Source organism: Oryctolagus cuniculus, chromosome 14 (assembly GCF_964237555.1).
Source record: "Oryctolagus cuniculus chromosome 14, mOryCun1.1, whole genome shotgun sequence".
NCBI classification, from domain to species: domain Eukaryota; kingdom Metazoa; phylum Chordata; class Mammalia; order Lagomorpha; family Leporidae; genus Oryctolagus; species Oryctolagus cuniculus.
The window spans coordinates 96,242,606-96,262,123 of NC_091445.1; the positions used below are offsets into that span (position 1 = coordinate 96,242,606).

Here is a 19,518-nt window from a genome sequence, read left to right on the forward strand (position 1 = left end):
CATTGTGGCACAGCGGGTAAAGCTGCCAGCCGTGGTGCTGGATCCCATATGTGTGCTGGTTCGAGCCCCTGCTACTCCACTTCTGATCCAGCTCTCTGCTGTGGCCTGGGAAAGCAGTGGAAGACGGCCCAAGTCCTTGGGCCCCTGCACCCACATGGGAGACCCAGAAAAAGCTCCTGGCTCCTGTCTTCAGATTGGCGCAGCTCCAGCCATTGCAGCCACTTGGGGAGTGAACCAGCGGATGGAAAACCCTCCCCCCCACCCCCCACCCCTGTCTCTCTCTCTCTCTCTCTGCCTCTCTGTAACTCTGCCTTTCACATAAATAAATAAATATTTTTTTAAAAAAATACACAAGCAAGTGCTTCAGAAAAAAAATCACAGAGAAACAAAATTAAAAGACACATTTATTTGGATGCAGAAAAATTGAAATCTGAGGATAGTTTTTATTTTCCCATAATGCACGTTTTCTATGAGCCTTTGAGTACCTGGTATGCAATAGATTTAGAACTCCTGCTCTGAGATTCTGTTCTCTGTGCAACACCATTTCATGCAGCGAATAGTGTGGCAAGATCAGCAGGAGTGCTCTCCGAACCCTTCAGTGGAAACTCAATGCGTGAAGCTTCTTTGCACAAGGTGGCCACAAATGCGTGGCTGCGTTACAGACGCACGCCAGTGCAGCACTCACGGCAGCCTTGGTTTCCCCTGAGGGGCTCCAGGAACACAAGGGAGCGAGCATAAGTCTCACTGCCTCCTCACCCAATTTGCACAGACGGGCCTCCGCGTCTCCGTTGGCCAGCGAGACGTCTTGCCACAGAGTGGGGGACAGTGTGTTGGGCCAACCAGCTCATCGCCACTCCCTGGCCCCACGTGTGCCAATAATAAATAAACTCAGCTTGCAATTCCACTGTCCACAGTCATTGTGAAATACCCTCATGTATGACATAGATGCAAAGATTACGTGGACGACAGATCCAAACGAAACTATCTATCCCTAGCGTAGCAGAGAAAGAGGTAGAAAACAGGCCGGGGGCAGGTGGGGAAGATAGAATAAAAAGTTACGAAATGTATCTCCTTGAACTTCCAAAATAATCCAGAGAAACATTTTTTAAAAAGTTATTTCTTTATTTGAAAGTCGGAGTTACAGAGGGGGAGACACAGAGAGATTCTCCATCCACTGGGTCACTGGCCCGATGACTACAACAGCTGGGACTGGGCCAAGCCGAAGCCAGGAGCCAGGAGCTTCTGCATCTCCCACGCAGGTGCAGGGGCCCAAGCACTTGGACCACCTTCCACTGCTCTCCCAGGCCACAGCAGGGAGCTGGATCAGAAATGGAGCAGCCAGGACTCGAACCAGCGCCCACATGGGATGCCGGCATCACAGGCGGCTACTGCACCTGCTAAGCCACAATGCTGGCCTGGGGCAGCGACTTTTAAGAAGATAATCGTTACAAAGGATTCCTAAGTGAAAATAGATACGACTTCTAGAATCAGGACTGCTAACGAATTCAAGAACAGGAAAATGAAAAGAATTTTCTCTCTGGACACACTGACGGAAAGCTGGAACACACAACACCGGCGAAGACCCCGAGAGCAGCCAGAGAAAAGACGCGCTACTCCCGCAAAGTCGTGACAGCCGGGCCGACGGCGGATCTCTCCGGATGACAGCGGAGGGTGGAGAACAGTAGGAAATCAGTAGCCTCTCCAAGGGCTGAAAGACACAACCAACCCGGATCACACATCCCGAGAGATGCGCTTTCTGGGAAAAGAGCGAACAATCAGACCAATGAGACTTCATTAGGCAAATCCCTAAAAAATATCCTCCAGGAGAGAAGACAAGTTTCCGACAAAGAACAAATAACATTAAAGAAGGCATAACAAGGAAATTAAAAATACACAGAGCTACACGTACGGAGCTTCTGTCCGCTCCCAGCTGTGCCAGAAACAACACAAACACAGCATGTGTGCAGTGCAGGGAACACTAAGGTATAGCCCATATTTAGACGTGTTTATATATTCATACAATCAATGAATCAGAAGATCCCATCACTGCCTCAACTTCCTAAAAGACTTGTAACACACACACATTTATTTTCTGTTGCTTTAAATTTGTTAAAGTATATAGTCAGCATTATCCACATCAGCTATGTGAATCCCAAATATTAACAGTGTGAGAGAGAAGGGAGGCGAAATGTTTCTAAATAAACAGAGGTGGGAAATGTTATAGTAAAAAGGTAAAATATAAATGACACATGCAAACATCTAGGTGTTCCAGCTGCGGGTGCAGGTTTGCCAGGCAGCACTGTCACCAGCTGTGGGAGAAGCAGTCAGCAGTGGGCGCGAGGGAACAGCGCCCTGGGCGGGCCTTGCTGGGCCCGCGGGGACGCTGCTGTCGCGATGCCGCATCCCCGCTGGCCTGCCCCGGAGTCCCAGCTGCTCCACTCTCACTTCTGCTTCCTGCCAAGGCGCTGGGAAGGCAGTGGAAGACGGCGCAGGCGCTGCCTCCCTGGCACCGCCCGGGAGACCGAGACAGAGCCCTGGCTCCTGGCTGGGGCCGGGCCAGCCCTGGCTGCCGCCGTCATTGGAGAGTGAATGAGCAGGAGCTCACAGCAAACAATCAATCAGCAGCAGAAGTAAGCTACTCAGAGCCTGGCAAAACTGGCTATTTTGCTTTTTTTAAAAAGATTTATTTATTTATTTGAATATTTGAAAGTCAGAGTTACACAGAGAAGGAGAGGCGGGGGGGGGGGGGTCTTCCATCCGCTGGTTCACTCCCCAGATGACCACAACAACCAGAGCTGCGCCGATCCGAAGCCAGGAGCCAGGAGCTTCCTCCCGGTCTCCCACGTGGGTGCAGGGGCCCAAGCACTTGAGCCATCTTCCACTGCTTTCCCAGGTCATAGCAGAGAGCTGGATCACGGGGCCGTCATGCGCGGATGCACACCAGCAGGAAGCTGGGTCAGGAGCGGGGCCAGGACTTGAACACAGGCAGCCTGATGGGGGACGCAGGTGTCCAAGCCCCCGCCCTGGTCTGCACGGCTCACCTGCCACCAGCATCCGACTGTCCTAGTCACTGTAACTGCACCCAGGGCCTGACACCAAGTCACAGGCTCCTCTCAAATCTCTCTGCCTACTCCAGACCTCCGCAATTCCACGTCAGCATTAGAGTCCACTTAATAGTTTCTACAATCAAAACTGGGATGTTTAACTGTTTTTAAATTTACTTATTTAAACAGAGAGAGAGAGAGGAGAGAGAGAGGGAGGGTGGGGGGAGGGATGGAGGGAGAGAGAGAGAGAGAGAGAGAGAGAGAGAGGAGAGAGAGAGAGGAGAGAGAGAGAGGAGAGAGAGAGAGAGAGGGAGGGAGAGGGAGAGGAGAGAGCGCGCTCCCATCCGCTGGCCCGCTCTCCGAATGCCCACAAGGAACAAGCCTGGGCACCCGGCTGCTGCAGTAGATCAGGCAGCCACGGCTGTTGGCAGCCAGGGTTTCCTGCAAACGTACGTCAACGTGTCTACGACCAACACCAAGAACGCAAGTGCTGGGTTGTGCGGCAGCTGCATCTTCAGTCCCAGAGGAACGTGCCCGGCTGTCTTCCGGAGTGGACTCCATGCTGCTTCTGCCAGCCCAGACCACGCCACGCCCTCTGCCATCACAGCTCTCGTGTCTCTCCACTCTGACAGGTGAGCATCACTCACTGTGGTCCGAATCCGCACCTCCCTGGTGCTTACAGAGGGTGAGCATCTGTGTGACGCGCTTTATAACCTCCTGTAGTCGCACCGATGCATGGCCTTTCGCATCTTCTCCCCAGTTTCCAGCTGTATTCTGGTTTTGCTGCACGGCTCACTTTGGACTGGCCCTTGTATCTTCTTTTTTAAAAAACATTTATTTATGTATTTGAAAGGCAGAGTTACAGAGAGGCAGAGAGAGAGAGAGGGAGAGAGAAAGAGAGAGAGATTCCATCAGCTGGTTCACTCCCCAGTAGCTGCAACAGCCAGGACTCAGCCAGCCCAAAGCCAGGAGCCAGGAGCTTCCTCCAGGTCTCCCACGCGGGTGCAGGCCATTTGCAGGGAGCTGGATCGGAAGTGGAGTAGCCAGGACTTGAACCGGTGCCTGTATGGGATGCCGGCACTGCAGGTGGCGGCATTGCCACCCCGCCCCGTAAATTCTTACATCAGTTCTTTGTGGTTTGCAAATGTTTTCTTTCACTCTGATGTATGTGGTTCCCTTAACAAGCTCCTTCACAAGCAAAAGTTTCAAATTTGGATGAAATTCAGTTAAGCAACATCTTGCTTTTATTGATTGAGTTTTTGGCATCTGATGGAAAACTCTACCTAGCCTCAGGTCCCAAAGACCTCCTCCTATTTTTTAAGATTCATTTACTTGAAAGACTCACATACAGAGAGAGAGAGATCGATCAGTCTTCCATTTGCTGGTTCACTCCCCAAATGGCTACAACGGCTGGGGCTGAGCTAGGACAAAGCCAGGAGCCAGGAGCTCCACGCAGGTCTCCTACCTGGGCACAGGGGCCCGAGCACTCGGGCCGTCCTCCGCTGCCTCCCCAGGCCATTAGCAGGGGGCTGGAGGGGAGTGAGTGGAGCAGCCCGGGTAGAACTGTCACCTGGACACGGGATGCCGGTGCGGTGGGCAGCGGCTTAGCCCACTGCGCCACAACACCAGCCTCTCCTCCCATTTTGTTTTTAAGTTTTATAATTTTCCATTTGTCGCGGCCCACACTTTCAGCTAATTTTCAGGCAAGGTGTGAGACAGGTTGGAGTGGCCAGCGGTGCCAGCCCCAGCGGTGAAGGCTGACGTCCCTGCACCGCTTGCTTCTGCGCCTTTGTCCGGAACACACGGGGCGCGTTTCTGCGCATCCACCTGCAGCCTCCACTTCCGGTGCCCCGCCCCGCCCCGCCCCGCCCCGCCCCGGTCTGTGCGCCTGCGCCTCCACCAGCACCTCTCTCTCTCAGTTCTAGAAACAGAGAAGTCGGATTCCTCCCACTGCATTCTTTTTCCAAATTATCCTAGCGATCCCAAGGCCTCTGCCCATTCATGTACATCTTGGTATGAGCTTATCTGTGTCTACAATAACATCGCTGGGACCTAACTTATTTTTTAAATATGGTGTCTATAACTCTTCCCCATTCTGAACTCCTCACCAAAAATACCATAAAAGGCCAGTCTGCTTTGATTAAAGTTTCCTTTTCCCCAAATATCAACATAAACACATTCATTTGCTCAATGAACACTACTGAGCACCACCCGGGTCCTGGGAACTGTGTAGGTTACTGTGTAGGAAGTGGAATACAAGGTCTGGGGCTGACAATTATTAGGAATTTTTAAATGACAGGTTTGTTAAAATGTCCGTATCCAGTGAGCCTTAACTTTCAGCATCCAAAATGGACCTTGCTTTGCACTCGGGAGTGGGGGCTGCCAGGGGTGCCGTGATCAGCTTGGACTAGGGCGTCCACCACCATCAGGTGTGGGGAGCAGTGGAGTGGGCTACGCAGGCAAGTGCCCCCATGGGTGTCCCTGCTGTGCCTCTTAGGACAGGTGAATGAGCCACAGAGTCACTGACTGTTCACCCATGCATTCAGGGAATCAGTTCATCTGGCACCCACAGCACACCAGGCAGGCAGTGAGGGTGGTGTAGGGCGCCATGCCCAGGCAGGCAGTGAGGGAGGGAGGGGGGCGCCACGCCCAGGCAGGCAGTGAGGGTGGGTGGAGGTGCCACGCCCAGGCAGGCAGTGAGGGTAGGAGGGGGGCACCACGCCCAGGCAGGCAGTGAGGGGTGGTGTAGGGCGCCATGCCCAGGCAGGCAGTGAGGGTGGGCAGAGGGCGCCACGCCCAGGCAGGCAGTGAGGGTGGGTGGAGGGCGCCATGCCCAGGCAGGCAGTGAGGGTGGGCAGAGGGCACCACGCCCAGGCAGGCAGTGAGGGTGGGTGGAGGTGCCACACCCAGGCAGGCAGTGAGGGGTGTTGGAGGGTGCCACGCCCAGGCAGGCAGTGAGGGTGGGAGGGGGTGCCACACCCAGGCAGGCAGTGAGGGTGGGAGGGGGTGCCACACCCAGGCAGGCAGTGAGGGTGAGAGGGGGCGCCATACCCAGGCAGGCAGTGAGGGTGGGAGGGGGTGCCACGCCCAGGCAGGCAGTGAGGGTGGGAGGGGCTGCCACGCCCAGGCAGGCAGTGAGGGTGGGAGGGGGTGCCACGCCCAGGCAGGCAGTGAGGGTGGGAGGGGGTGCCACGCCCAGGCAGGCAGTGAGGGTGGGAGGGGGTGCCACGCCCAGGCAGGCAGTGAGGGTGGGAGGGGGTGCCACACCCAGGCAGGCAGTGAGGGTGGGCAGGGGGCGCCACGCCTACAGGAGGAAGCAGCCCCTGGAGGCCCCATGTGGGAGCGAGTCCGGCTGCAGGCTGCCGGCACCTGGCCAGTGTCCCCAGCACTGAGCTGTACGCTGTAGCGGCTCAGGGGGGCCGTCCAGTCAGGGAGCCCAGGGAGGCCTCTGGGACTGCGCTGGTCCCAGGCCTGGCACCCTCCTCCCTGCCCGCTTCGGAGCAGGTGAGGAAAAGAGAACCTGGAGACCGTGGCATCACCGAACAGCCCTGCCGGCCTCTCCCTCTGAGCCAGGGCTGGAAGCACACGGGAATTAGCAAGGCTCTGGGTCCTGCGGGGCTGCAGTGCCCAGGAAGGCAGAGGGGCTTGCTTCTGGCAGGAGCTTCGGGACTGGGCGTGAGAGGAAGTGTGCAAAGGCCTGCTGGGCACTGCAGCCCAGCTGAGCGGAGGGAGGAGGCCCTTCCTGTCCCCCCTGCCTCTGCCTGGCAGGATGTGCTCTCCTTCCCGCCTTTGCTAGCTGCGTTCTGTGCTTTCCCAGGCTCCTCCTTGCCTCTGGCTCCCTGGGCCGGTTCTCCAATTTTTACTTGAATTTTCTAAAATGCACTCACTGTGGTGTAGAGCAGCCGCAGAGCCACGGGCAAGGTCCCAGCCACGGCTCCCCCCAGGGGTGCAGGCACCTGGCTGTGTCCAGCTCGGCCCTGCACCCCCGGGAGCCCCTGGCTGCACCTCCTGGGAGGCCCAGAGGCTCAGGGAGCACCATGCCTCCTCTCTCTGCCACGCCTGGGAGAATGGCACAAAGACACAGGCCCAAGTAGCAATGGCTGCACTGCAAGTCCAAGCCAACGTCTGCTTCATCCAAGCGTGGGCGGAGGAAAAAAAGGAGAGAAAACGCGGAAGACCGTGGGGCCTTGGGAGTGGAGCGTTTTCCCAGAGTGGCCTGGGAGACTGCGGGTGATGCGGCTTCTATTAAGGGCTAGGACTTATTTTTCATTTTCGTTTCCAGAACCGCCAATGTGTCCCAGAACGTGGACGTGTGGAGCCACGCAATCCACGGCCACGCCATTCCGGGTTGAGAAGCTGACATTCTAGAACGTTACTGCAGACAAGCTTTTCACAAATGAAACACTGCTGCTGGAGCTAAGGCCTCACCTCCCCGGCACCCGCAGGCCCTGAAGCTGCCCTGGGCCTGGAAAGAGGCCTGGGCTCAGGCCTGCAAACAGGGCTAAACTGGCCTTGCGCGTTCCCGACCCGACTCGGGCATCCTCTTGTCTGGACCGACCCGCCCCACACCTGAGAACTCGCCACTCGGGTCGCCCGGAGAGTGTGACACGGCACCCATCCCGGCCCCCTGCCTGCCGCCTCCGAGGCCCTGCTGCGCCCGCTCGCTGGGCTCGCGCCCTGCCTTCGCCCCCAGCCGCGCCCCGCTGGCTGTCACCCTGTCAGCAGAGCCTGAATCTCCCGCTGATGTCCCGCTGGGAATGCGGTCGCCTTTCCCTGCTTGGCCTTCCGCGCTTCCGGCCCTGCCTCTGGCGTCGCAGGTGTGCCGGGCAGCGGCGAGTTGCGCGGAGCGCGCAGGGGCGCCCACGTGCCGCCCGGTACACTACCCAACTCGGAGCTGGTACCAACCGCGGCCCTCCACGAGCCCAGGCCTCAGGACCTCGCCTGTTGACACAGACTCCCTTCTCCCCGACCCCCCCACCGGCTTGAGAGCTAGGAGTCCTACCTGCCACCTGCCGGGCCGCGGCCTGCGCTCCGCCGCTCCCAAGGAGGACGCGCAGTGGCCTGGAGGTGCGGGGGTCGGGGCGCACCTCTCCCCGCCGCCGCTTCGCCCGGACGCGCGGAAAAGCAAAACTGGAACGCCACGCCACCACCGAAAGCCGCGGCCTCTCAGGGCCGTACGGAGACGCGGTCTTCGCGCGCGCCCCGGTGAGCCGAAGGGCGGGCCACGCGCGTGGGCTTCCACGGGCAGCCGCTCCCGCCGCGGGTGTCCTCTCACGGCGATGCCCTACGGCCTGGGTCCGTCTCGGCGCGCCGCGCTCCCCGCCAGGCGCCCCGGCCGGCGACGGCCCAGCGCGGCGGGAGGGAACCGCAGCTGGGGTCCAGGGTCTGGCGTGCGGGACGGGTCGGGGGCGGCGAGGAGCAAGGGTTGGGGTTAGCGCGAGCGCAGCGGGAGGCCGGGGTCTGTGGGCCGCGGAGCCACCGGCAAATGGGGCTTTCCCGGTCCCGCGCCAGAGAAACTTCGGGAAGCACGTCGGAGGCGGGGCATCCGCGGGAGAACGGGGAATTCCGCTGCCCCGAAAGGAAGCCGGGAGGGGCGAGCGGTCGGGGAAGAGCCGAGGACGTGGTGCCCAGGGGGAACGCGCGCGTGGGCCCTGGACGCCAGGTCCCCGGTGCCGCCCTCCTGCCCTGCCCGGGGGTCGCCCAGGGCCCCGGAAGCCTCGTGCGGGACCCTGCGGGGTCTCCGGCGCGAGTGGTTTTCAGAGAGACTTTGTGGCTCCTGCAGCCGGCCGAGAAAGCACTCGCGCGCGTCCCTAGGGCGAGCGGTCTGCGGGTCTGCGGTTCACTTTAGGAAACTTGGGCGCAGTTCCTAAGGACGCGCTCCGGTGGTCGCGGAAGGAAGGGCGCTGCCAGCCCTCGCCTCCACGGCCGCGCTGGGGTGTCCGCGGCCGGGGGCGTCGGTCGCGGCGAGCACAGCAGCCGCGTGGCCGGGTGCGCTGGAAACGCGTGCATCTCGCAGGGCGGGACCCGGGAGACGGCGCGCGTTTCTTCTCGGCGGCCCAGTTGCGCCCCAAACAGTCGCTGCGTTCCCACGGAACTCCACGGGGGGCCGGAGCGGTTAGGCTGCAGAGACGCCGGCGCGGCTGCACTTTTATTGAAACGCCCGGGTCGCAATGCCTCTTCCCAGCCTTGAGCCAGTGCGGGAGGAGGCGGGTCGCGCCAGGCGCAGGGGCGTCGCCGCCCGTCGGTGGCGGGGCCGAGGCCGGCAGGCGCGGGCCACAGCGCCCCCTCGCCGCCCGCGCCTGGCCTCGTCGCCTCTTTCGCCTGCCCGCGCCCCAGAGAGCCCGGGACCCCGCTGCGGCGGCCGCGGCTCCAGCACCCCCACCAGACCCTGGGGCCCGCACACTGGCGGCTTGCTCTTGGTTGCGGGGACAGGGAGCAGGATAGCAATAGCGCGGGGTTCGCTTTCTGCTTCTCCTTTCTGCTGTGCACATGCTGGGGAGGGGGCCAGGCATCGCCCGGGCCGCCGCGGGAAGGGTCGGGACACCGGCCAGCGGCTGCCCTTCCTTGCGTGCTCGCCCATCCTCTGTCTCCCTCTGCTCCCGGTAGGCGGATGGCGACTGACAGCCGCGGGAGCCGAGCGCCCGGCCGCCCCCCCCCCCCCCCCCGCGACCCTGCGTGCCCGAACGCCGCCTCGCCCTGGAGCGAAACGCCCAGGGCCCCGTGGCTCCCCGCGGGGACCCGAGCTGGAGTCCGGGCCAGCCCGGGGCACGCTCGCAGGCGGGCAGTCGGGCCGGTGACACCGCGCGGGGCCTCCACCCTCGGAGCCTGCCTTTTGGCTCCTGGATTGTTTTGAAGAGGATGAGGCCAACTTCAACCCAATAAAGAGAAAAGAAAAGTGATTTAATAAAATTGTTTTTAAAGCGAAGCGGAGTTTACCTATTCAGCAGCACGGGTCCTAATGTTCCCGCGTAAGCGTTTTAATTTGCCACAGTCACTACCAATAAAAACCGCACGCAGCGCGACGCGGCTGTGCGACGGTGCGCGGTAGACGGGTTTTATTAGGCGCAGGCAGCAGTATGGAAAACCCAGATTTCGATGCAGGGGGATAATTGCTGCGAAAACACGCACCGCGGAGGAGGAGGCCGTCTCGAGAGCTGTGGGCGAGGGGAGGGCGCGCGCGGCCGCGGGGCCGGCGGTCACGTGCGCGCGTCTGCTTGTGTATTTAATTGATGTCAAAACCAACTGTATCTGGAGCCGCTGCTCTTCCTTCGGCCCCTGGCGGAGGTCAGGCCCGAGGAGGGGCCGCACCGGAGCTCAGGAAGGCGCAGCAGGAGCCGGGCTTCGGGAGGGCTCCAGGCCCGCGCTCCCCGGCCACAAAAATTACATCCGATTTTCCCCCCACTTAATCTGATTGCAAGCGAACCTGCAAGGCTGCAGCCTGACCTGTGGCTGCTTGTGCGGGTCCCAGCGTGCGGGCATCTCACGCAACGCGGCCTCCGGGAGGAATTCGCTCCCAAGAATCCCTAACTTGTCACGGATTGTGTGCGCGGCAGGCGCCCACGAGCTTCGGGCTCTCAGTCTCTCCCCTCCCCCACTCTACCCCCCCAAAATAAAAACACCAGCCAGAGCTGAATTGGGATGCCCCAGGTGGGGTTCCCCTGCCAGGCGCAGGAGGAGCCCGGAGTTCCGGACACAGGGTGCGTGCATCCGGATGCTGGGGGCCTGGGGTTCAGGGGCGTGTAGGGGAAGGGGCGGGCGCGGGGAACAGGAGAGGGAGAGGGGTAGCCTGCCCGGACCGCACCTGTCGGGCCACACGCCCGCTGGCCGAGGAGGAGGCAGCGTCCGTGTCCTCCCAACGCTGCAGTTCCACAGTCCCTTGGACCTGGGGAAAGAGACACAGACAGCCCGGCTGCTCGAGCGGCCCTGGTGCGCGCCTGGCCTGGCTGGCAGCCTGAGCCCCGCGCGCCGCCAGCTGCAGGCCTGCGCCCCGGCCGCCCCAGCCCCCGCGCCCCACCCCGTCACCGCGCACGCCCAGCAGGCACCTGTTGGGTGCCCGGACCGGCACACCCCTGAACCCCTAACAACCCCCCGAGCGCCCCCCACCGGCGACCCTTCTGCCCGGTCCACAGATGCCCTCCTCCGGGAGCTACGGTAGGGCAGGGAGGAAGCAGCGTGGCGTGGGTACGCGGAGCTGTGCGGGCGCCGGCCGAGGTACCTGCGGTGCCGGCTGCCCCCGCGTCCCTCTCCGGGGCGCCCTCCGTGCGCCAGGCGGCTCGTCTGCGTCCACTCTTTCCCGCGTTTCCTGAACTCGAATCCGAAGAGGCGTCAACTGATCAAAACAAAACAAAACAAACCTGCTTCGGGGCGGCGTTCATCGGCGCGGAGCCCCGCGCCCAGGCTCGCTCAGGGCCCCCGGGCAGTCGGCACCCCGGGCGCCCGGGCTCCAGGTCCGCGCTCCACGGCCGGCGGCCAGCGGCCAGAGGCGAGGCCGCGCGGGGAGCCTGGGCCCGCGAGGCCGCGATGCCCGGGGAGGGTGCGGGTGAGAGGCGCCCCCATCCTCCCAGGCTCCGGTCTCGGACCCGGGCTGGCCTCTTCGAAGAGGAGAGGCGGACACGGGTCGCGCGTGCCCCGAGTGGACCCGGCCTGGCCCGACTGCGGGCGGCCTCTGCCGAGTCCGCGAGGGCCGAGCTGGGGGCGGGGCAGCGGCCGCCTGGGGCGGGGGGAGGGGGAGGCGGCCCGGGCGAGGTCGGGGGGCCGGCCGGATGGGGGGGCGGTGGCCGGGAGCCTGTGCGAGCGGGAGGGGGCGCGCGCCAATTCGGCAGCTCCGCAGGCTGGGGCGCGGGATGACTGTCGGCTGGCCGGGGCCGGAGCGGTGAGAACGGCGGCTGCGCCACAAAAGCCTGCGCGCCCCGCCCGCGCGCCCGCCGCCCCCGCGCCGCGCCCCTCCCCGCGCCGCGCCCCGCCCCGCCCCCGGCCCCGGCCGGCGGGCGGAGCAGGGGAGGGGCGGGCGCCCGAATATGCAGATGAGCGCGTGACGGACAGCTCCGCGTTCCAATGTCCCTCGGAAACTCGAGCGCTCCTTCCTCAACTCCTCACTCCCGGCTCCAGACTCCCCCAAACCCCGACCGCCGGCCTGGCGCGCGGCTGCGCCCACCGGCTCCGCGCCGCCGCCGCCGCCGCCGCTGCCGCCGCTGCCGCCTCGCGGTCCCCCCGGCTCGCGGGACGCCCAGGCTAGTGCCCGGGCGGGCCAGCCTCCGCCCGCGGCCCGGGTGCCCGCCGCCGCGCCGCCGCGCCCCGGCCGGGCGTGGATGGAGGGCGCCGCGCGCCCTGCCCGCTGCTCGGCGTGACGCGGGCCCCGCGCCCCGCGCCCACCATGTCCTATCCACAGGGCTACCTGTACCAAGCGCCCGGCTCGCTGGCGCTCTACTCGTGCCCGGCGTACGGCGCGTCCGCGCTGGCCGCGCCGCGCAGCGAGGAGCTGGCGCGCTCGGCGTCCGGCTCGGCTTTCAGCCCGTACCCGGGCTCGGCGGCCTTCACGGCGCAGGCGGCCACCGGCTTCGGCAGCCCGCTGCAGTACTCGGCTGACGCGGCGGCCGCCGCCGGCTTCCCGTCCTACATGGTAACCGCTCAGGGTGGGGACGCGGGGCGCCGAGGCTCGGGGGCCCGCCGGGGACGGAGCGCGGGGGTCGGCTGCGGAGTCGCCCGCTGGGGAGTCGCGCCGCGTGCGGAACGAGGGGCCAGGGCGGTGGGCAGTGCGGCCAGCGAGGAGCGGCTCTGAGCTCGGGCCGGGACCCGCGCCGCTTCCCCTTCGACTCCCGGGGTCTTCTCAGAGAGCCCGGGAAACCCGGCTCCCCCGGGGCCGGGGTCTGCGGTGGGTGCTCCCTGGCTCACCCCCGCAGCCTCGCTCGCGTTGGCGTGGGGCGAGGGCCGACGCCGCTGGGCCTCCGGGGCGGCTCTCGGCCGTTCGCCTTTACTTGCGGGGCTGGGGCTCGGTGGAGTCCTCCCCGGGGAGCCTTCGGCTGCGGCTCCCGGTTCGGCCTGGGTCCGCCGCGGACCAGTGTCTGGACAGCGGTCGGTGCGCGCGTGGCCCGCCGAGCGCCGCCCGAAGCCCTGGCTCGCCCGAGCAGCTCCCGCTCCCGCGACCCGCGGCCGGCAGCTGGGCTGGCCGGGGCCGTGGTCGAGCGCGTTTCGGGCGACTGAGGCCAGTCCAGGGGTGGTGGCCGCCACTGGCCCTCGGTGGGATCCCAGGGCACGGGAGGAGTAGGCGCGGCCTGGGAGAAGGCTGCAAATGTCTCGAATTTAAACCTTAAAGGATGAATTAAAATGCTAATTACCGCGTATTTGAAGAATTGGAAACGGTGACTGGCTTCTGAGTTGCAAATTGGATTTGCCCAGCTTTGGAGTGGTGAATGGCGGAGTGGGGGCTCGGGCTGTTTCTTTAACCAAATGAGGGCGGGGAGAGGGGGCAGGGGGAGGCAGCGAGGCAGCCAGCACTTGGAGCGCCCGCAGAAATGGAGACGCTGCAAAACTACCTGTGGGCCTGTGCATGCACGCGCGCGGCTCGGGGGCGTCCAGGGGGCGACATGTCCTCTTAGGAAAGTAAAATAGTTCAAAAATTCCAGAATAAAGCCGCAGTACTTTCTGTGATCCACAGCTGGCCCTTAGGCCCCGCTGCCCTTCCAGCTCGCTCGCCGGGAGAGGCACGGCCCCTCGGCCGCATGGGCGGCCCCCACACTGGCCCACCAGCCCCTCCACTCATGGCTCTTGTCGGTTCCAGGGTGCGCCCTACGACGCACACACGACTGGAATGACCGGCGCCATTAGCTACCACCCGTACGGCAGCGCGGCCTACCCGTACCAGCTCAACGACCCCGCGTACCGCAAGAACGCCACGCGGGACGCCACGGCCACGCTCAAGGCCTGGCTCAATGAGCACCGCAAGAACCCCTACCCCACCAAGGGCGAGAAGATCATGCTGGCCATCATCACCAAGATGACCCTCACGCAGGTCTCCACCTGGTTCGCCAACGCGCGCCGGCGGCTCAAGAAGGAGAACAAGATGACGTGGGCGCCGCGGAACAAAAGCGAGGACGAGGACGAGGACGAGGGCGACGCGGCAAGGGCCAAGGAGGAGAGTCCCGACAAGGCTCAGGAGGGCACGGAGACCTCGGCGGAGGACGAAGGTGAGCCCCGCCGCGGCCAGCGCCAGGCCTCGGGAGCTTTCTTCCCAGGCGGGGCGCGCGCTGCCCTAGCAGGGCACTCGGCGGGGAGGCCAGGGGCGGCCCGATGCAGGGCCGGGCTTGGGGCGAGGGGAGGGCCCCGGGCCGTCCCCGGCAGCCCACCGACCGTGCCCGCGCCCCCGCAGGGATCAGCCTGCACGTGGATTCGCTCACGGATCACTCCTGCTCGGCCGAGTCGGACGGGGAGAAGCTGCCGTGCCGCGCCGGGGACCCTCTATGCGAATCGGGCTCTGAGTGCAAGGACAAGTACGACGACCTGGAGGAGGATGAGGACGACGAGGAGGAGGGCGTGCGGGACCTGGCGCTGCCCAAGCCCGTGACTTCGTCGCCGCTCACCGGCGTGGAGGCGCCGCTGCTGAGCCCCCCGCCCGAGGCCGCACCCCGCGGCGGCGGCGGCGGCGGAGGCAAGCCGCCCCTGGGCAGCCGGACGTCGCCTGGCGCGCAGCCGCAGGCCAGCAAGCCCAAGCTGTGGTCGCTGGCCGAGATCGCCACGTCGGACCTCAAGCAGCCGAGCCTGGGCCCGGGCTGCGGGCCGCCGGGGATCCCCGCGGCCGCTGCGCCCGCTCCGTCCGGGGCGCCGCCGGGCGGCTCGCCCTACCCCGCCTCGCCGCTGCTCGGCCGCCACCTGTACTACACGGCGCCCTTCTACGGCAGCTACACAAACTACGGGAACTTGAACGCCGCGCTGCAGGGCCAGGGGCTGCTGCGCTACAACTCGGCGGCCGCCGCCCCCGGCGAGGCGCTGCACGCCGCACCCAAGGCCGCCAGCGACGCGGGAAAGGCGGGCGCGCACCCGCTAGAGCCCCACTACCGGCCCCCGGGCGGCGGCTATGAGCCCAAGAAAGGTAGGCTGCCGGTGCTGCGGGGAGGGAGGGCCGGCTGCACGTCCCGGGAAAGTCTGGGTAGAGGCAAGGGACGCCCAGGGATTTGGCGCGGGCGGCTGGGAGTGCGGGCCCTGCATGCGGAGGGGGCGAGAGGGAGCGGAGGTGGGGCCGTCTCCTGCTACTGCCCCAGTTCACCGTTATTTTGGGTGCTGGTATTATGCGCCAGACTGGCTTTGGCCGAGGCAAACGGCCTCAAAACGCATTTCGCTGGCCGGGCTGAGCTCCGCGCTCCGCCGCGTGAGCAGGCTCTCGGAAGGGGGCAGCTGCGCGCGCCTCTCGTAGGCTCCTGCCTGTAAGCAGAAAACCAGGGCTTTGTCCCCGGTCTCCGCCCTTCGGTGCACGGCCTCGGTGCCTCGCAACTCGGGCTACCCGAGAACTAAAATTAGAGAGGACAGCGAGAACCAGCCAGGCAGGCCAAGCCTCAGGGGCGGCACCAGGGACTTGGGCCCAGGGCGTCTTTTGGCGGGGCCGGGGTCTCACTCACTGCCCCTCCCCCGACAGATGCCAGCGAGGGCTGCACCGTGGCTGGCGGCGGCGTCCAGCCCTACCTATAGAAGGCTGCACGGCGACGCACGTAAGTGGGCGCCCGCGCTCCCGCACGCCGGCTCCGTGCGTGACTCGCTCGTCCTGTCCCGGGGTTGAGGGTGGAGTGGCCCGCTGGGGTCTTCTTTCCCGGCAAAGGGGGGGCCCTCTGCTCTGGATCCCCGTTTTCCTTCTCGCCAGCTGCTCTTTGAAGAAGCACTCAGAGCTGGACTGTCCCTGTGTCGCGATTGCGCACCGCCCCGGTTCTCTGCTTGAGACAAAAGTCGTAGACGCTCAGTCTGGGCGCGTGCGCGCGGTGCGGAGCCGCTGTCACCGCGGACACCTGCTTCCACGCGGCGGTGTTGCAGAGGGAGCTGCAGGCGCGGCCCGGAGCCGGCTAGAGCCGCAGCAGCCGGGCCTGCGGGCGTCAGAGGCCATGGTCCTCCACCACTAGGCACAGTCACCAGTCACAGAGCCAGCAGCCAGGAACGCGGTGCGAGCCGTCAAGTGACTCGTTCTGGTAGTGCGATGGTGTTGGTGCGCCACGGAAGGATTTGGGATGATTTGGTTTTTTCCTTGGTCCACAGGTAGGTGTCACAATTGCTTTGGAAACAAAAAATAATAAAGTCAGCAGGCGGTTTTCTCTTGCCGAACTCGTAAAGCCACAGCTGCGAAGCCCAGATCTCTCGGGTCAGACCGATCTCGCTCGCGCCGCTGTGAGCGAGCAGAGCCCCCGGGACTGTGTTGTGGGACGTGCGTAACGTGTTGGCGTAGTGTAGCTTCCAGATGTACGTGTGACTTTCGGGAACAGTCTGTTTTTCTCAGGATCCCTCGCATCGATCGCTTCATCGCCACGGTGTATATTCTGTAGCTGTGCTAGGATGGACTGGGAGAGTTCTTTGTAAAAGATGTACACAGTAGGAATACCACGTGATTGAAGACGTTGAGTACTGCAAGAAGTGGAAACAAATTTGATATTTATTTTTATAATGATATAAAGCTTCTAGTAATTTATGCAAGTTGTATTGCAATGGAATCTAAACTTTTTTTGTAAATAAATTCTGCCTGGTTTTTATTTGGACATTGCTGGTTATACAATCTTTGTTGGTTGTTTAACACGGATTCTTTACTAATTTATATCTCAAATTGTAAATAAAAGCAGCCTAGTCTACAATGAACGCGGTGTTTGGGGCTCATTTTTCCCGGGGAGTGAGCCTTGGGTACAGAGCCCCAGTGCTGCCCCTCAGCCCCCTGGCGACTGCCTTCCCCGTGAGTCAGAAGCTGTGAAATAAACTCCTTTCTCACGCTCAGAGAGCAGGAAGCGCAGCTGGCGGGAGAGCCACGGCGCAGACGTCTGCCCCTCGCTGATCCCTGTAGAAGTGTATGGCAAGAAAATTAAGGTCTCTGTGCTCTGAATATGCAACATGTCTGCTGGTGTAAAATCCTACAACTTGGCAAAAATAAAACACTCTGCCCTCCCTGCGCCTTTTGCATTCCTTTCCGATGCTGCTCTCTGGTCCTCTTCGGTGAGCGACACTGGAGCATTGCGAGGGTGGACCCCCCACCACCCCGATGGCCGCGACCGTGGCTTTCAGAGCCCCGGTGCCCACTCCTGCCGCTGGGCGCGGGGAATTCGGAATCCTGGAAGGACTCTGGGCTGCCCTATCCAACAGCTGCAGTGAACTCCGGGACGATCCGTGGGCAGCGGGGAGTGGTGCACCCGCTCTCGGGTACCCCGGGGCCGGGGGAGAGAAGTTTGAACAGCCCCGGACCTCACTCACTTTATTACCTCACTCACTTTCTAATTACAGGACAAGTCTGAGATCTGTAGACAAGTAACACATCTTCTTTGATTAGGATCATAAAAGCAACAAACCTGTCACTTTAATTTTCAGCAAAATTATATGGATATCCACATAATATAATTTCAGAAAAGAAATGAACAATCATTTATTTCCTCTCCAAAGATAAATTGAGTGAATATAAGTGACGGTTATAAAACAAGAATAATGGCTCCTTAGATTGCCTTTTAATCAATCATACACTTATTTTTCAAGAGGTTCATCTATTTTATTCCATGATTAATAACGGTGCCGCGTGAGAGCATTATTGGATGCCAGCGGGGGAGGTCGCGGGTGCTTTTAGCTGCTTTGGAATGGTCAGTTGGGGTTCATTATGGGCTGATATTGAACAATTTATAAAATCTTGTCTAAGCATCTGCCAGCTCCAATAGGCCGACGTGTCTGAGGCTGGGAAATTGCTAGAGCAGCTGATATTGACAAACGGATCTCTCCGGCGGCTTTCTGTGCCTTGGAAAAGAGTGGCCTCTTGCTGGGGTCTTGTTCTAAAAGGGTATTTGGAAGTAATCGCGATACTTGAGGCACAGCCAGGAGACAACTGGACACACAGCCCTGCTGGCGGGGGGAGCAGCTGCCTTCGGTTTCCTGCGCACCCGGGGGCTGTGTGTCCCCCTTCCCAGTGGAGGTGGGCATGTTTGGGAGGGAGCTGGTGGGAGAGGGAGGCCTCTCCCAAGGGAAAACCCCACTCTGTGGCAGGGGCGGTGTGTCTGGGAGCACAGGGGATCCGGGAAGTGACCCTGAGTGCTAACTGTGTGCCTGTTTTGGTTTTAGACACAAAGCCATCAAGAATTCCATACAGATAATGCGTTTCCGCCCGAGGAACCTTGTGCCTTCAAGGTGAGGGTCTAGGGCGTTGATGAGCACTGTGCACATCTCAGCCTCACAGGGGACGAGTGCACGCGGCAGCAGTCTCTGTGAGTGATAGGTGACCTTGAGCAGCCCGAAGACGTTTACCGCGGCAAACCAAGGAGACCCGGAAGAAGACCTTCCCACAGACACCCGAGGAAAATGGCTCTGTGTGCCTTCTGGGACCCGGAAGCCCTGGCCCTGCCGCAGGAAGACCGCACGGCTGGACGCGAGGTGCCTGTCCCTCTCCCCCGCCATTCTCCCGGACGAGGGGGGCCTCTCCGCCGGGGACAACCCAGAGCTGCTCCGGAGATTAGCAAGGCACGGGAAGCCTGTTTGATGTTGCTACGCACAACACCTTAACTTACCACCCTGTCTGCTGACCTGAACTGTTTTCTGCAGGACTTGATTTCAAAATACATAAGGACATAAAACCTGCAGGTGTTTGTGGGGGTCGATTTAAAGTGTGTGTGTGTGTGTGTGTGCACGCGCGCGCGCGAGTGTGAGCCAGAGAGATAGAGACAGAGAGAAAGAGAGAGAAAACTAACCAAGGGAAGGGACCATGCTAAAAGCCTCTGGGTTTTATATTTGGGTTTCAAAGGCGCTCACCAAAACCCACTTGTTAGAGAGAAAGGACGCACGTGTTGACCAGGAGGTCGCCTTCGCTGGGGTCTCGCGGGACAGCTGCCCTGCTCCAGGCGCTGCGAGGCACTGACTTGGCGGGGTGCGCGCCCGGCCCCTCGGCCCCTCGCCCGCCTGCCAGGCCGCCTCTGCCCCGAGCTTCCTGGAAGCTGATTTATCGGAATTCGCGCTCCCGTCCCAGGTGGGCCCTGGGGGGGGGGGGGGGCGCTTGCCCCGCGCGCGTCAAATGTCAACATTTGTTCCCAATAAGGGAGTTATTGTTTCTGCAGGGCTGCCCGGCACGCCGCGTCCCGCGGTCGGTCGGGCGCGAGGCGGGAGGCCCGCGCGGCGGAGCGAGCGGCTGCGGGGCGGCCTGGAGGCTGGGGCGCCCGGCCCGGGAGCCCGGAGCGTGGCCGGCGGCGTCCCCGTGCGTTTCCCCGACTTCCGCAGACTGAGCCGGGAAGGCCCAGGCAGCCGTCCCACCCCCGCGCGCCCGCTCCGT

The 19,518-nt window shown here is 62.6% G+C and overlaps 2 protein-coding genes across 4 annotated transcripts; one reads left to right on the forward strand and one right to left on the reverse strand.

Moving 5' to 3' along the window:
- Positions 1 to 270: 270 nt before the first annotated feature.
- On the reverse strand, positions 271 to 12,419 carry LOC127488318 (WAS/WASL-interacting protein family member 1). The gene is made up of 4 exons (XM_070056506.1): positions 12,283 to 12,419; positions 11,399 to 12,086; positions 10,846 to 10,926; positions 271 to 1,708 (listed from the first exon to the last, which is right to left on the reverse strand). The coding sequence occupies exons 1-4, from the start codon at positions 12,417 to 12,419 to the stop codon at positions 1,376 to 1,378; spliced, it is 1,239 nt and encodes a 412-aa protein (XP_069912607.1). The 3' UTR covers positions 271 to 1,375.
- IRX2 (iroquois homeobox 2) lies at positions 12,224 to 18,849 on the forward strand. 3 transcript variants are annotated; one of them, XM_051837023.2, is made up of 5 exons: positions 12,224 to 12,663; positions 13,822 to 14,227; positions 14,410 to 15,129; positions 15,670 to 15,742; positions 18,321 to 18,849. In XM_051837023.2, exons 1-4 carry the CDS (start codon positions 12,418 to 12,420, stop codon positions 15,720 to 15,722), a joined length of 1,425 nt encoding a protein of 474 aa, XP_051692983.1. In that variant the 5' UTR covers positions 12,224 to 12,417; the 3' UTR covers positions 15,723 to 15,742; positions 18,321 to 18,849. The 3 variants fall into 3 exon arrangements, with proteins under 3 accessions (XP_051692983.1, XP_051692982.1, XP_051692981.1); XM_051837022.2 differs by lacking the exon at positions 18,321 to 18,849 and adding an exon at positions 16,278 to 17,173 and having other exon boundaries at positions 12,225 to 12,663; XM_051837021.2 differs by lacking the exon at positions 18,321 to 18,849 and having other exon boundaries at positions 12,227 to 12,663; positions 15,670 to 17,173.
- The last annotated feature ends 669 nt before the right edge of the window (positions 18,850 to 19,518 follow it).

Excerpts from the sequence above, each read along its gene's own strand:
- IRX2 (XM_051837023.2), top strand. The coding sequence starts at position 12,418 with ATGTCCTATCCACAGGGCTACCTGTACCAAGCGCCCGGCTCGCTGGCG. Across the intron at positions 14,228-14,409 it reads GACCTCGGCGGAGGACGAAG|GGATCAGCCTGCACGTGGAT; the intron begins GTGAGCCCCGCC and ends GCGCCCCCGCAG. Across the intron at positions 15,130-15,669 it reads CGGCTATGAGCCCAAGAAAG|ATGCCAGCGAGGGCTGCACC; the intron begins GTAGGCTGCCGG and ends CTCCCCCGACAG.
- LOC127488318 (XM_070056506.1), bottom strand. The coding sequence starts at position 12,419 with ATGGTGGGCGCGGGGCGCGGGGCCCGCGTCACGCCGAGCAGCGGGCAG. Across the intron at positions 10,927-11,398 it reads TGAACGCCGCCCCGAAGCAG|GTCCAAGGGACTGTGGAACT; the intron begins GTTTGTTTTGTT and ends CTCTTTCCCCAG. Across the intron at positions 1,709-10,845 it reads GCGGGCGTGTGGCCCGACAG|CCCTTGGAGAGGCTACTGAT; the intron begins GTGCGGTCCGGG and ends TGTGTCTTTCAG.